Source organism: Herpailurus yagouaroundi, unplaced genomic scaffold (assembly GCF_014898765.1).
Source record: "Herpailurus yagouaroundi ecotype Mexico unplaced genomic scaffold, PumYag 140, whole genome shotgun sequence".
Lineage (NCBI taxonomy): Eukaryota > Metazoa > Chordata > Mammalia > Carnivora > Felidae > Herpailurus > Herpailurus yagouaroundi.
In genome coordinates this window covers 101,150-116,791 of record NW_024412395.1, presented here as the reverse complement: position 1 = coordinate 116,791, position 15,642 = coordinate 101,150, and the positions used below count along the sequence as shown (strand labels likewise).

At 47.3% G+C, this 15,642-nt stretch overlaps 1 protein-coding gene across 1 annotated transcript; it reads left to right on the top strand.

Moving 5' to 3' along the window:
- Positions 1-640: 640 nt before the first annotated feature.
- Positions 641-9,789, top strand: LOC121030210 (serine protease 40). The gene is made up of 5 exons (XM_040474638.1): positions 641-775; positions 1,591-1,753; positions 3,959-4,233; positions 5,821-5,987; positions 9,299-9,789. Exons 1-5 carry the CDS (start codon positions 652-654, stop codon positions 9,614-9,616), a joined length of 1,047 nt encoding a protein of 348 aa, XP_040330572.1. The 5' UTR covers positions 641-651; the 3' UTR covers positions 9,617-9,789.
- Positions 9,790-15,642: the final 5,853 nt, after the last annotated feature.

The window sequence follows — 15,642 nt, the reverse complement described above, 5'->3', positions numbered from 1 at the left end:
ATCCTCTCAGTGACCTTCTCTAACAGATGAGACTCTGAATTTTGAGTTGATACTGTAATGGAATGAGACTCTTGGGGACCTTAGAATATAGTGAATGATTTTGCATTTGGGAAGAACATAAGTTGTTGGCAGCCAGAGGTTGAACTCCGCATACAACCCATACCCTTGCATAATGCCCTCTTGCCACCTGTGACTATAATGAAATATCCACCCCATTACTATGCCATGCTGTATTGCTCAAGTGAGTTTAAGAAAGAGATATTATCCATAGTGGGTCTGACCTAATTATGTGAATGGGGGAGGGGTAGAAATGAGTGCATTGGATCTTGAAAGCCAGTTAGAAATATTTGGTGACATTATATAAGCACATGACCTCTGACCATTAGTACATATTCCTAGGCATACACCATAACCACGCTGTGTCTGCCATCAAACTGGGGTCCCTTGGCAGAAGACTCTATATGTCCTCTGCTTCTCCCATCAGCCTAGGGGCTCTGGCATCATGTGTGGGCCCATTGTCTCCTCCTGGTACCCACAAAGGCTGCAGGGCAGGAGGCGACACTCCCCACAGAGGGAGACGGTTTCCCAGCAGCCCTTGCGGCCTCGCGTGGCGCAGGCCCCTCATCTGGGAAGACGACGTGGACTGGCCCAATGGCAAGCGCCCGGGCCGAGGGCTCAGGCCCAGGCTGGCAGGGGGCCTGCGTGCTGGCCACAGCCCTGCTCTGGCTGTGCCCACTGTTGCTTCGTGCTGAGCCCGAGGGAACTGCTGCGGATGGTGAGTGTGGGGGGGAGTATGGTGAGGGGCGTCAGGTTCCCCCACCTCTCAAGTGTCCCTCACCCACCCCACCAGCCAGGAGGACCTCTACCTGGCTGAGTGGGGCCCTAGAATTCCTGGGTTCCCCTTCGGCACGGTCAGGGAGACCCATGGCTGAGGAGACCAGGGCACCCCCTCTTCTTGCCAGCTCTTTCCTTCTGGATCTCAAGCCTCCTCAGTTCAAGAGCGGAGGTTCATCACTGGCCTGTATGTGTGGACCCCCAAAACCTCTTCATTTTAAGAACAGGATGCAGTGCTTCAGGAGAATTATCAAGCAAAATGTGCTCCATTTGGCCTCAGTCTCCCTAGAATATTGGGCTGAGGTGGGAGGGGTGCAACCACTTAATCCTCAGTGGCCCTGAGTAAACAGCATCCCTAAGTAAGTCCTTAGTTTCTGGGACTTCAAATAATGGTGTGCTAGTTAAGCGAAATAAGGTCTGGTGAAGCACCTGGGGTAGCACCACTTCCTGGTCTTGACTTGCGCACCCCAGTGGTATGCAGATGTGTACCTCTGCAGGTGCCTGCACCACAAACCTCACCCCCACCCTTCTTACTGAAACCCACAGGCTGCTTCCTTAGTACTACCATCACCAGCAAAGCCAGGTGGCTCTTTGTTACATGAGCCATGTCTCTTCACCCTGGGCCTTGGATTTCCCAGCTGAAAAGTGAGGAGGGGCCACGGTGGCCCTGTGTCCTGTTGATGCTGACATCCAGAGACACCAAGGCTGGCATCCATAATACCTCATGGTGCCTCATGGGTAGGATTGTCTCCACAGTGTGTGGGAAGCCAGCAATAACTGGGAAGATCTTTGGTGGCCAGAATGCACCAGACCGTCGGTGGCCATGGCAGGCCAGCCTACTCTACCACGGCAAGCACATCTGTGGAGCTGCCCTCATAGATGCCTACTGGGTGATCTCAGCTGCCCACTGCTTCCAAAAGTGCGTGTTCCCAGTGGGCCCAGTGACTCGAGTGGGATTGGGGAGGGAACACAAGATGGACAGAACAGAAGGGGGAGAATGATGTCCCAGACCTTTTTCCCTAGGCTTTGTTCCTGGCCACCACCAGGTGTCTGTGTGCACTGTTGCCCCTGCCTTTGACCGAGCATTCCCCTCTACTTGGAATGCCATCCCTTCTCACCACCTTTCTCCAGTCTCCTGACTCTCTGAGTTCACATCTCCCAGTACAAAGGCCATTTACCTTATCTCTTCCTTCAGGGATGTTCCCATCTGTCCCCCTCCTCACACTTTGGTAATACCAAGATGGTATGGCTGTCTCAGCTACATGTACATTACTTGTACATAGCTAAGTGGAAATTAACTTTAACTGTGATTATCAGTAAGTACTGGAAAACAAACTTTAGTTCCAAAGTCATTGCCTCCAGCCCAATTTTTGTCTTCTTTAAATTTTAGGATTCTGAGTCCTGTTCCCACTCAAGGTAGATTCTGCATTCTACATCTTGCCCAGCTCTAGACAGGCCAACAAGATGTCAGTGGGTTTGTTTCCTCTTGTGCAGATGGTAGTGGGTGTGTAGTATCCCTGGCTGGACATATGGCACAGGTTTTAGGCTTTAAGTCAGAGCAATAGTTCTAGGGTCCCCACTTTCCAGGGCTGGGGAAGCATTAGAGCCTGGACAAATTGGGCAATTATTTTGTCCTCTTCCAATCAGGCTGTTCAAAGGTCATCATTAGCACAACTGCCAGAGGCTTCCCTGGGTCCTAACCACCTGCACATTCTAGCACATTTCTCTATGGAAGCATCATGGGACTCTGGCTGTTTAACCAGCATCCAGAAATTCCTGTCACTTCTTTAGAAATATGTGCCTAAGAGCAACTGTGTTCACCACTGTCTCCATAGGCCAGAGTGAGGCATGAAGCAAATGGCCTCTGTCCTCGGATGGGACACAGATAGTCAGGAGAGTGGGCTGCATCTCAGGTGTATCCTGAGCTTACTCTGTGCCCAGAGGGAGTGGGGAGAATATCACACTTGAAGTCAGAGGAGGTAAGAGCCACTGGCATCAACTGGCTTTGAGAACCACTTGGGTTCTGTTCATTTATTCAGCACTCGTGGGTGGTAGGCCCCTTGTGAGGCCCACCGTGGAGGATGTGGAGATGCAAGACCCACCTTGAAGTTTCTCATCCTATCAGGAAAGTGACACATGAACCCAGCTACTGTGCTGCAGGATGGAAAGACCAGAATATGCAAGAGGGTAGACCCTGAGCCAGTGTCAGGAGAGGTACCATGGGTTGCATCAGAGGAGGGGCTTGGAGCTAGTACAGCCTTGTGGGAGAAGAATGCAGTCACATGGAGTCTGGGCAAGGGAGCAGCACGAGCAGACCACGTATGTTGGAAAGCTGCTCACATTCCAGAAGCAAGTTCAGTTCCATGTGTTCGCCTGTTTGCTCCACACAGGCTTATTGAGTGCCTGTCTCCAGATGGGGTTCATCCTTTAGAGAAGTCTGAGTGTGAAGAATGGGAAGAGGGAATGGATGATTCTGCACTGAGAAATGGGGTCTTTGAGAACCACTCCAAGCCATGGGACCTTCCAATGGTTCTGGTCAGAGCTGGGAAGGAGCCAAGTCTCCTCTGTTCTAAAATGAAGGGGTATAGTTTGATGTGCCCCAATGTTTCTTTCCAGCACTGAGATTCTCTGCTCCTTTGATTTGGGGGCATACTGGGAAAGCCATCAGAAACTTTCTTTTTTTTTTTTTAACGTTTTTTATTTATTTTTGAGACAGAAAGAGACAGAGCATGAACGGGGGAGGGGCAGAGAGAGAGGGAGACACAGAATCAGAAGCAGGCTCCAGGCTCTGAGCCATCAGTCCAGAGCCCGACGCGGGGCTCGAACTCATGGACCACGAGATCGAGATCGTGACCTGAGCTGAAGTCGGACGTTTAACCGACTGAGCCACCCAGGCACCCCCAGAAACTTTCAAAGGACAGATTTCCTGAGGCAACAGACAGACAAGAATCCAGCCCACCTGATGAGAACATTAGGAAGGGAGGAGAGAGCAACCTCTGGAATAATGGTGATGTCTGGTTGCTTATGGGGTTGGGAGAGTTGGGGGTAGGCAGTCAGGTGAGAGTGCAAGGGTGTTAGCCCAGTGCTCAGAGGAGACAGGTGATAATACAGCCTCTCACAACAGGTCCCATGAACCATCTGACTACCAGGTCCTGCTAGGGTACCATCAGCTCCAACATCCCACTGAGCATAGCCGGCAGATGACAGTGTATCGAGTCATTGTTCACAATGACTTTAACAAGCGCTACTACATGGGCAGTGACATCGCTCTGTTGCAACTGCATCTATCTGTGAACTTTACTTCTCACATCCTCCCTGCCTGCCTGCCGGGGCCTACCATGAAGCTGCCCCTTCACAGCAGCTGCTGGATAACCGGCTGGGGGATGATCACTGAGGATGGTGAGTAGGAGCAGGGCAGGCAGGGAGGGTAGTGGTGGAGGAGGAAGGTGTGTTAACCATTGTGGGGCCCTTCCAGCCCTGATACCATTTCCTTCTAAAGCTTCAGTTTCCTTCTGTCATGCTTCAAAAAGTCTGAGCATATCTAACTTTTGGAATCAAGAACTTGGGCTCTTTGACTCCAAGCCATTTAGGATTCCACTCTGATTCACAGGTCCTGCATGAGACCATGTCAGGCCCCTCCAAAGCTTCATCAGGCACCTCTTGGGCTTTCCCTACCGTGGAAGGTACTCAGGGAAGCATAACAGTAAGGAAATGAAAACAAGTTTGCTTGTTGGCTTGAGAGGCAAAGTTGGGTGTTTCTGGATTAAGAACATATTCCTATGTGAATCTCACTTCCCCTCATCCATTAATTCAAGTAAAACTTGCCTGTTCTGCCAGCTTGCTGGGCTTGTACATTTTTAGGCTGAGAGAGGAGAAATGGTGGGCAAATATTTTTTTAACACAATGGAAAATGCTTTTAATTTAGGAAAATGTAACATAGAGTGAAAAAAGCAGAATGTAAATTTGCCATGATTTGTAGGGTCATAGGGTCATGATCTGGCAGAGTATCTCACTGGAAGTATTTGGGGCAAGATTTTCTTTGCTGTGCTCTGGCCACAAATATCAATCACACTGTCTAGTCATGAAAACAGCCAATGCTTCAACATTTCCAAAGATACCCTCTTGGGAAGCACTGTCACTCATTAAGAACCACTGGCAGAGCAAGGAGGATTCTGCAAAACTGGTCGGAGGGTAGGAATTGGGGTATGAGGGGAAGTTGCAGGCTAGAGCAGCCAGCAGGTCAGGGAGCATCTGACATCAATGATAGACTCAGCCTGCAGCTGTTCTGTCCTCTCCCTGACCACAGTTGCTGGGCCTGAGTTGTCCCCAAGGACATGTGAGAGCTGTACATGGCAAGCACTCCACAGGACGGAGCTGTCACTGTGACACTGAAAACACCAGTCTTATCTGTGAGCAATCTGTGGAAATAGAATCCACATGGAAAGCATCCACAGACCAGCTGCTCGTTGAGGCTGGGCCATGTCTTATTTGACATACTACCTCACCCCACCCAGCATCCATTAGGTGCATCACTGGAACCTGGGCCAAGCTAGGACTCTCAACTTCCACCCTCCACCTCTACTTCTATATCTGCATAGCTGCCGGACTAATTATTTTCAAAACACAAGGAGACCCTTCAGTGGTTTCCCAGTGTGCTTGAGAGAAATCCAAACTCCACATACTGGTGAAGAGGCCTTGCTCGCTCTGGACCCTGCTGTGACCTTGTCTCATTTTTTTCAACTCCCACGCCACTGCAGCCACCCAGACCTCCCTCCTGGCACTTCCCACCACAGACCCCTCACCTTTGCTCTCTTGTCTGCCTTAAATGTCTTGTCCCTTCATCTTTGCAAGTCCTCTGAGAGACTTCCCCAATCCTGTCAGTTGGAAATGGCAGCATGTCCATTAGCAGGCCGGTTAGGGAGGTAGCTAGCCCTTCTCTCAGGCTCCAACCCACATCTGACCTTCCCCCACTCCTGACCCCTGCAGATTTCTTGGCTGCACCATTTCAGCTGCAGGAGGGAGAGGTTGGCATCATTGACAGTGAAGTCTGTAAAATGTATTTCCAATCGCCAGACTCCAGCAGCAGTGAATATTCTATACACGAGGATATGTTTTGTGCTGGGGACCTCATGACAGGAAAGTCCATCTGCAGAGTAAGTGAGATTGGCTCTGTTTATCAAGTGGGAACTCCCCTCTCTCTTCGTGTCTTCTCTGGATCCTGCCCCTGATTTCCTCCTCCTAAGCTCACCCCAGCCTGAAGTGTCAGAACTGAAGGTCAGAAGACCCCAAAGAATACTAGTTCATTCCATACATTTCTTCGTTTAAAAAAAAACGTTGTTGAAGAATAGCATGCATAGAAAAGGGCATAATTTAGACATGTGCCATTTGATGCATTTTTAGAAATTTGCACAATCAGGGACACCTGGGTGGCTCAGTCTGTTAAGCATCCGACTTCAGCTCAGGTCATAATCTCGTGGTCCGTGAGTTTGAGCCTCATGTCCGGCTCTGTGCTGACAGCTCAGAGCCTGAAGCCTGCTTCAGATTCTGTGTCTCCCTCTGTCTCTGCCCCTCCCCTGCTTGCACTCTGTTTGTCTGTCTCTCTCTGTCTCAAAAATAAACATTAAAAAAAATTTGGGGGGCACCTGGGTGGCTCAGTCAGTTGAGCGTCTGACTTCGGCTTAGGTTATGATCTCGCAGTTCGTGAGTTCGAGCTGCATGTCGGGCTCTCTGACAGCTCAGAGCCTGAAACCTGCTTCGGATTCTGTATCTCCCTCTTGCTGCCCCTCCCATTCTCTCTCTCTCTCTGTGTGTGTGTTAAAAATGAGTAAACATTTTTTAAAAAATTAAATTAAAAAAAAAAAGAAATTGGCACAATCACGTATCAACCAGCACCTCAAGAATCCTCCTGATACTTCCTTCCTGTTACTAACTCCCTGAGACTAGTCCTGGCTTCTGAAGCTCTGTGGATTAGTGTTGGGACTTACCTACATGGAATTATAGAGGATGCATTCTCATCTGGTCAATATTATGTTTCTGAGATTTATGCATCTTGTGTGTAGTTTTTACATTGTTCATCTTGTTGCTGTATGGTATCCAATGTGTGAATATACTACAATTTTATTTATCTATTCTAGTCTTGGTGGCATTTGGATAGTTTCCACTTGAGACCATTACAAATAGATTTGCTGTGAATATCCTAGTGCATGTGTTTTAGTGCACATGGGTTCACATTTTGGTTGAGTATAACCCTGGGAGTAGAATTACTGTGCCATAAGATATGCACAGGTTCGTCTCTCACAGGTACTGAGGAGCAGCTTTCCAATCCACTGGTACCAGTTTGCACTCCCCCCAGCAGGGGCTGACAGTTGTGTTTGCTCCACATTGCCTCCAGTACTTCATGTTGCCCGCCATTTTCAATGTGATTTTTAATTTGCATTTCTCTGAGAATTTCTCTGTGAATAATGAAGATAAGCACTTTTTTCATATGTGTATTGCCTCTTTTTAAAAGTGTCTATTCAAATTTTTTTGCCATTATTTCAATGAGATTGTGTGTCTTTCTCATTGAATTTTAGAATATGAGTATGTTATTGAATATATGTATTAAGAATATTTTCTCCTACTCTGTGGAATCCTTCTATTCTATGGTGGAGAAACTGAGACCCAGAGAGGAAAGTGGATAGCTCAAGGTGAAGTGGCATGATCATAGTCAAACCTAGAAAAGCTTGGAGCTATGGCCCCCACATGCTTCCTCATACAGAGCTCCTTCCTCTCCTGCTCCTTTTGCTACCTCTTTGTCTCTCTCCTTGACCATCTCCCATCAGCTGAAAAACATACTGTCATGATGCCCATCTTAAAACACCCTACACATACCTTCCCTTTTCCCCGGCTCTCTGCCCTGGGCCCTGATTCTCAGCCTGCCTTCCCACAGGGCTCACCCACTTCAAGGGCCCTCTCTGGCTTACTCACTTCTCTTTCTTGCCTCAGCCCATTCTATCAGACTTTTGTGCTCGCCCTTCCTCCACAGTTTTCTCACCAAGACAGCCAGATGCCTAGGTGCACCTCTGACCTCCTCCCACTTGGTGCTTGGCCATGCACCCTGCAGCACATCCCATCATACTTGAAGGGCAGCCCCTCTTGTGTCTCCTGCTTTCTTCCTCCTCTTTCTGACCTCCACACACCAAGGACCCACCACTCAGCCCTTATTCTGCTTTTCCTGCCTTGCTCCATTTTTCCCTTAAATGGGGGGAAAGGGTCAGGTAGGGCAAATCTGTGCCTCACCATTTCTTGCCTGTCTTTATCAGTCTCTTTCTGCTGCAGTAGTTCATGACTGGTCTCCCTGTGCTGATTTCTGCCCTGCCACATACTGTGCTTCACCCAGCCCCAGAAATCCTACCATCCTTTTAGAATCTGTATCAGGTCACACTACCTCCCTGCTGAGTGTCCTTCAATGTCCCTTCATCCATACCCTCCCAGCTGATAAGCCTGGGCCTGGCCCTGCCACTTCTCAGCCTCACCTGTGCCAAGCAGGCCGCCTACCTGTGCCTGCAAATTCCAGGTCAGGCCTTGCTCATCCCTCCCATCTCTGCTTAGAGGCTCTCTGATGGTCCAATTAGGGCAGCCTTTCCTGCCATTTACCACCCCCTGGGTGCCTCTGTTCCACATCTTGCATCTGTGCATGGTGTGTGCTGTACTGTCTGTGTTCATGTTCTGTGTCATATCAGTGTCTCCTACACACATGGTACTCGGTCATGTTTATTCAACAGAAGGCTGGAAGGGTGCTATGTTTCTTTGGTCCCTACTTTATAACCCATGAGATAGAAGCATTATGCCCAATGGTGCCTTCCTGCCTTGGAGTCCTGACCTCAAAGTCCTTAGCATTTTTCTGGGACCCCCTTGGGCTCCTTGCCATTCTGACCACCCTACCAGTTTGGACTTGGGATCACTTCTTTTCTGCTGAGCACATTTAACAGTTTGCGTTTTCTAAAGAAGCTCCACAAACCAGAGACCTTAATAAGTCAAAAACAAATGCCCAGGTGGGATGTTGTACTGGACTGATAATTACCCAGAGGCCTGCAAGCCCCATGGGACTTCAGGTGGTACCTTCACTCACTTAGGATTGGGAGCACAAAGGGCTGGTGTCCGATATCTGGAGTCTGCCTGCATATTCTGATAGGTCTATGACTGCCAGCTTAGAAGGATGCTCAGAGTCCCCTCCACAGGCTTTGTGAAGTGAGCTCCAAAGCCCTACCCTTGCGATTTTGATCAAAGAGGTCTGCAGTGGGACTCTGTGTCTGGATTTTTCAAATCCTCCATGTAATTCTGATGAGAACAATTCACAGCCCCACCTTGACATGAGGCTTCCTAAACTCCACTCTGGTGGAGGGCAAAGGCACTTCACACTGTCTAAACAATATGTGTCCCCCTCTATTTTGGTCCCCATGACTCATGCTGTCTCTTTCCTCAGGGAGATTCTGGAGGCCCCTTGGTCTGCAAGCTGAATGGTGGCACTTGGTTTCTGATGGGGCTGTCTAGCTGGAGCCAGGCCTGCCGCTATCCCATTGGCCCCAGCGTCTTCACCAGGCTCACCTACTTTTCCCACTGGATCAGTGAGAAGCGGAGCACCTTGCCCAATCCTGATCCTTCTTTTGCTCCTTCTCAGGACAAACCTCCTATTTTGAGTGACTTTTCTTCTCTGGGCACTGTCCACAAGCCCAGCACCTGCATAACCCTTGTGTCTTTACAGACCTTCCTCCTACTGCTGATTTTCCTAAGGATTCTGTGACGGACCCTGTGATGCCCCTCCTGGTCCTCCCCAACAAGCTTGTTTGCATTAATGCCAACAGGCTCTACATTCTTCTTAAATGTGTCCATCTCTGAGCAATTCTGTCCATCTGAAGCTTACTCAAGTCCTGATAAAATTTTAAAAAATATATTAAAGAAGCTTCCTGCTCCTGTTTCTGACCTATCAGAGCTACCTTCTGTCCCCACCCTACTGTCATTCAAGCTCCTTGGCACATGAAGTTCTCCCCGCTCCCTCAGCTGGGAGTAGGGAAGGGCAAGGACACTGAGGGCCTGGCTAGCTATCTGGAACTGAATCACTAGCCTTGAGGAGTCTTCCAAAGAGCTGTCATGGCTTAGGGCCCAAGGCCTCACCCCATGGAGGAAATGGCATCCCCTAGGTCCCACAGAACACTAATGGCCAGTGTGATAGGGACGGGTCGCCCTACGGGTGGATGATTTGCCCTGAGCTGGAGATGAAGAAGGATACTCCAGGCCCACAGGTCACAGAGGTTCTATTTGAAAGGCTCTATTTAAAGTAGACTGTGAAGGGCTCTGGCTACCAGGCTAAGGTCCAAAATCACAGGTCAGCTGCCCTCAGATCTCTGCTGTTAGTCTATTCCCCTTGTACCCACAGTACCTGTCCTCCCCCTATCTCCAGGGGCCCAGCCCCCCACCCTCTGGGAACCTGTCATAGCTTGTGGTTTGGCTGACCCAGGACTTGCTGGCCCAGCACTGAGCCTTAAGCCATGTCCTGAACTGTCCCCTACAAATATGTCTGGGTCACAGAATTGTAACTGGTTAGCAGAATACTCAGAAAAGTCTCATAACCACAAGACCCACCCTGAACTCTTGGTGATCAGGGAGCAGCCCTCAACCATTGCAGATCCACTGTATAAAAATGCCATCAGGTGTTCTGTGCAAATTCTTTCCAATCTTGTCCCCCAGATAGCCTGGACTCTCACCAGCAGGTGAAAATAGGTGAAGTCACATCCACATGGTCACCAGAATCTTGCTGGCTTTAAGCCCTCTGCTACTCATGCAGAGGTTTTCTTCCCAGCTCAGCAGTGTCTGGAAGTGATAAAAAAAAAAAAAAAAAAAGCATTCTCTCCCTATTAGTAGACTCAGTTATGGGGCTTCCTGGCTGGATTGCTGGGCCCGGAGGTGGGAGTCAGCACTTAGTTCAGATTTGGAGCATTATCTACCCACTGCCCCTAGAACTTCCACTTACCTTCAACCCATGGTGGCTTTGTGCTGACTGTGCTGGGTTTCTCTCCCACAGTGACTTCTGCTTTGTCCATCAATAGCCATGTTTCTATGTGAAGCACCGAGTGGTGTGACTGTTGGTCCTGCATGAAGTTTCTTGGGTCCCCTAACTCAGTAGATGCAAATACATTTCCAGTCCACTCTGAAGATCTGCCAAATCACAACTTTCCCTGTTACAGCCAGCTTCAGTGTTTGGTATTATTATCCATGTTTGATCCCTTTTTACAGACCTTAACCCAAGATCTAGCATGGTTAAGTAACTTGTCTGAGGTGATGTGGGTAGTAAATAGCAGAGCAGAAATTCAAACCCAGATTTCTTAAGGAGCTCAGAGGTCTTCCCTCTAATGCAGGCCATTCTCAGGCACCTCAAGCCCTGTGTGATTTCCTCTCTCAGGTTAATTTTGAGAGGTACCTTGAGAGGCTTGGGTTAACTGTCCCAAGTGTGGCCCTGGTCAGTGACAAGGAAAGATCCCAAATAACAAGACTGATGTCAGGGTGCAGAGCAGGTCTGGAAGACCAGTAGGACTGGGGCTGGGGAACAGGCTGGGAGTGCTGCTGAGGTGGATTTCACCAGACCCGCCATCAGAAGCTCCCAATGGGCTGCTAGGTCGCACTCCCACATCAACCCTGGATGAGCAGGGGAGGTGAGAAGGAAATGTAGAATCAACAAGAAATCCTAGAGGAAGTAAAGTTTTCCTGAAGTGGCCTGTAGCTGGGTTAAGAGAGTAGGGCAATGATAGGATGGGCTTGAAGGCTGTTTGCATGTCCCACTCTCCCCCCATCCGATACCATGTGACAAATGCTGCCTAATCTTTCTCAGGTGCCAGTGTATTCCAGGGTGGCTGTGTCAATTAGTGTGTAGCTTCTGATAGCCATCTTGAGTACATGCCCTCCGTGCCCACACTTCTACCCCTGAGGTCAGGGGGAGTACTACATGGGGAGACTTGATCCTTCCACTATGATTTCTTCTAAGAACTTTAATGTTGAAGCCTTGGCTGCAGAAAATGCCTGGCAGATATCAGTATGGAGGAGAGGTTAAGAGTGGATTTTTGATGCCTGGGGCCTCTGGTCTAGGGTCACCCTCCCTTCTCCTTGAACTCACCAGGACTTCTATCCTTCTCTGGTATACTGTACCAAAGAGTGACAGAGTAGCTGCTAACCCATGGGTTATATGAGCACATGTGCCAAAATAACTGCACAACTGAGAAGTATGATTGCCACATAAGAAATACAGAAGATTGGACGTTATATGTTATTTGAGATAGAATTATTAGAAGAGACAGACCACCAAAAATTAATAAATGCAATAAATATCCTTATGGGTATTGGAAAATATTATTAGCAATAAGACCCAAGACAAAGAAACCACAGGAAAGAACCAAGTCAAAATATTGTGTATGAAAAATACAATGGTTGAATTAGAAGGCACAACAGATTGGATGAATAACAGGTAAACACAGATGAAAGAGGCATACAGTTGCTACTTTGTGTAGACATTACAAAGTATGGACTTTGGAGCTGGCACACTTATGGTAGGATAATGTGTGGAGTTTCTTTACAAAAGATCTAATTTCTAAGGTATGGTTGGGGATAAGGAGAAGAGGAGGCCAGTGCAGGAGCCTGGCATAAGCTCTGCCACCCCCCACTCCCCCCACCCCTGGCCCTAAGGAACAGGGAAGGGAGAAGAGGAGCAAGGACTGACAGCTGAGGGACATAGCTAACTGAGGAAACCTCACAAATAGGGTTTTTGTGGAAATAAACACTGTGACCACTTCTGTCGCCTCCTCAGATCTTCAGCTGAGTCTCCCCTCTGGTTGAACCCACTGTGGCCAGAGAGAATAGGAACCTGTCAGGCCTTCCAGCTTGCACTTCTACCCCCACAGAAGGAGTGGGATGGGGTGGAAAGTATGCCTGGAGGGACAGACAGGAGATAATTGCTACAGGGGGTCTAGATTACTTGGGTCCACTCTCCTGCTAAAAAAAAAAAAAAAAAGAAAGAAAGAAAGAAAGAAAGAAAGAAAAGAAAGTCTTTATTAATTCAATAAAGAAAATATTCATGAGGTACCCGGCTGTCTCAGTTGATGGACCATGCAACTCTTGATCTCGTGATTGTGAGTCTGAGCCCCACACTGGGTGTAGAGATCACTTCAAAAAATAAGATCTTGGGGCGCCTGGGTGGCGCAGTCGGTTAAGCGTCCGACTTCAGCCAGGTCACGATCTCGCGGTCCGTGAGTTCGAGCCCCGCGTCGGGCTCTGGGCTGATGGCTCAGAGCCTGGAGCCTGTTTCCAGTTCTGTGTCTCCCTCTCTCTCTGCCCCTCCCCCGTTCATGCTCTGTCCTCTCTGTCCCAAAAATAAATAAACGTTAAAAAAAAAATTAAAAAAAAAAAAAAAAAAGATCTTATGTAAAGAGGCAAACCTAGAAGTTGACTCTCACCTATAGAGAACAAACTGATGGTTGCCAAAGGAGAGGTGGGTGGGGTCATGGGTTAAACAGGTGATGGGGATTAAAGAGGGCACTTGTGATGAGCGCTAGGTATTGTTTTGAAGTGCTGAATATTGTACACCTGAAACTAGTATTATGCTGTAGGTTAACTAACTAGAATTTCAATAAAAACACACAAAAAAGTAAAATAATAATGAATAAAATAATGAATAAATTATTTGAATAATCTGATATTTGAAAATTGAATAATTTGAATAATTCGCCAGGTATGTTTTGATTGCTCATTGAAGTAACCCTGGAAAAAATGGAAAAGAGTGGGGTGGCAGAAGCCTTTTACCATACAAAAAGAGAAATTTCAGGGGCAGAAAAAAAGACCAGGCAGAGAATCAAAGAAACTATAAGGCTTAATCCAGAGAGAAACAGAGGAAAATAAAGAAAAAGGAGATACAGAAAATATGTAAAAAGAATAAAAATGCCTTCAGTTTAAAATTCTCCACCAATAATACGTTCCTAGAAAAGTTGGCAGCATAAGGTTGGCAGGGATTTTCTGGGCTTAGTGACAATATAAACTAAACTCATTTTCTTTTTCATGGGTGAATTAGATCAGGAAGTTACAAATGAGTGCTTGAGCTTGGAGAGCTGGGCCAGGCTCTAATTTGAATAGTTCAAATAAGTTATTTCATTAGTAAATTAAATGAATAAAAATTATAATGAATAAAATAAAATCCTTTTTAAAAATCTTCAGGGCGCCTGGGTGGCTCAGTGAAGCGTCTGACTTCAGCTCAGGTCAGGATCTCGTGGTCTGTGAGTTCGAGCCCCGCCTCGGGCTCTGTGCTGACAGCTCAGAGCCTGGAGCCTGTTTCAGATTCTGTGTCTCCCTCTCTCTCTGACCCTCCCCCATTCATGCTCTATCTCTCCCTGTCTCAAAAATAAATAAAAAAAAAATTAAAAATCTTCATAAAGACATTGAAAAGGTAGGAAGAGAGCAGGGATCTGCCAGGGCAAATTCTGAGAGAAAAGCCTGCAATCAGAATATAATCAGAATATCTGATACCCAAAGTTATTTTTGTTGCAAGGATATATTCTTACAGCTCATATGTGGGCCTCAGGAGACTTCTGCAAAGACCATGGGAAGGAAGCTGTATTAGACAGTGTTCTCCAGAGAATCAATTAATGTCTGTATATAAATATATAGGATCTATATCTATACATCTACAGACACACACACACACACACACACACACACACACACACACACACACAGATTGATTTATTTAAAGGAATTAGCTCATGATTATGGAGACTAGCAATCCAAAATCTGCAGGGTGGGCTGGCAGGCTTAGACTCAGGAAGAGATGATATTGCAATTCAAAGCTATATTAATTGTATTTTTTGTTTTCTGTATTTTATAATAACTTGAAATCTCAGTGGGGGTTGACCACGGAGAGGCTGTTCCACACCTAGAGATAATAATCAACTGGGAACATACATTTCATATGCAAACCAAACCAAACCGAAGTCTGTACCCCCAATGCGTCTGTCTTACTCTCACACACCAAACCAATATTTTTCCCACCTTCAATCACTGCAAAGCTAGATGGTAGACAGAGACCACCCGTATAGCCCAGAGCCTGTTGACATTATTCCAACTGACCAGTCCTAAACTGCTTGCTCTCCCCTGCCTTACTTTGTCCATGCAAACCACAATAAAGCGCTGGGCTGTGCTTTCACCTCACTCCTGCTTCTGTCTCCTGACCAAACAGGTGTTTCATTATCATGTGGCCCTGTGTGAAGTGGCATGTTCACTCTTCTCGGGAAATGTAAACAACAAAAATCCCTCAATGGTATTTACCTCTCTGGGCCACCACATAGTCACCTCCATAAATTAAAATCACACAGGTATTTTAACACAAAGTCCAAAGGTTGTCAGGCTCGAGACTCAGGAAGAGGCAACATTTCAGTTCAAGTTTGAAGGTGGTCTGCTGGCATAATAACCTTCTTCCTCTGGGGCAGTTAGTCTTTTGTTCTATTTAGGCCTTCAAATGATTAGGTGAGGCCCACTTACATTATGGAAGGACATGTGCTTTACTCAAAGTCTGCTGATTTGTGTTAATCTCATCCAAAAAAACACTGTCACAGAAACATCTAGCATAATTTTTGACAAATATCTGAACACTGTGACCCAACCAAGTCAATACATAAGATTAACTATCTCAAGAATTTTATGGGAAATGTTCCCCATATTACACTGGGACCCCAAAAAGCCTAACAGGATAAGACACACTGGTCTCCTTCAAGCCCTAGAGCCTGCAGGGAAGGC

Coding starts and splice junctions, on each gene's coding strand:
- LOC121030210 (XM_040474638.1), top strand. CDS start 652: ATGGCAAGCGCCCGGGCCGAGGGCTCAGGCCCAGGCTGGCAGGGGGCC. Junction 776..1,590: donor CGAGGGAACTGCTGCGGATG/GTGAGTGTGGGG, acceptor TTGTCTCCACAG/TGTGTGGGAAGCCAGCAATA. Junction 5,988..9,298: donor CAGGAAAGTCCATCTGCAGA/GTAAGTGAGATT, acceptor CTCTTTCCTCAG/GGAGATTCTGGAGGCCCCTT.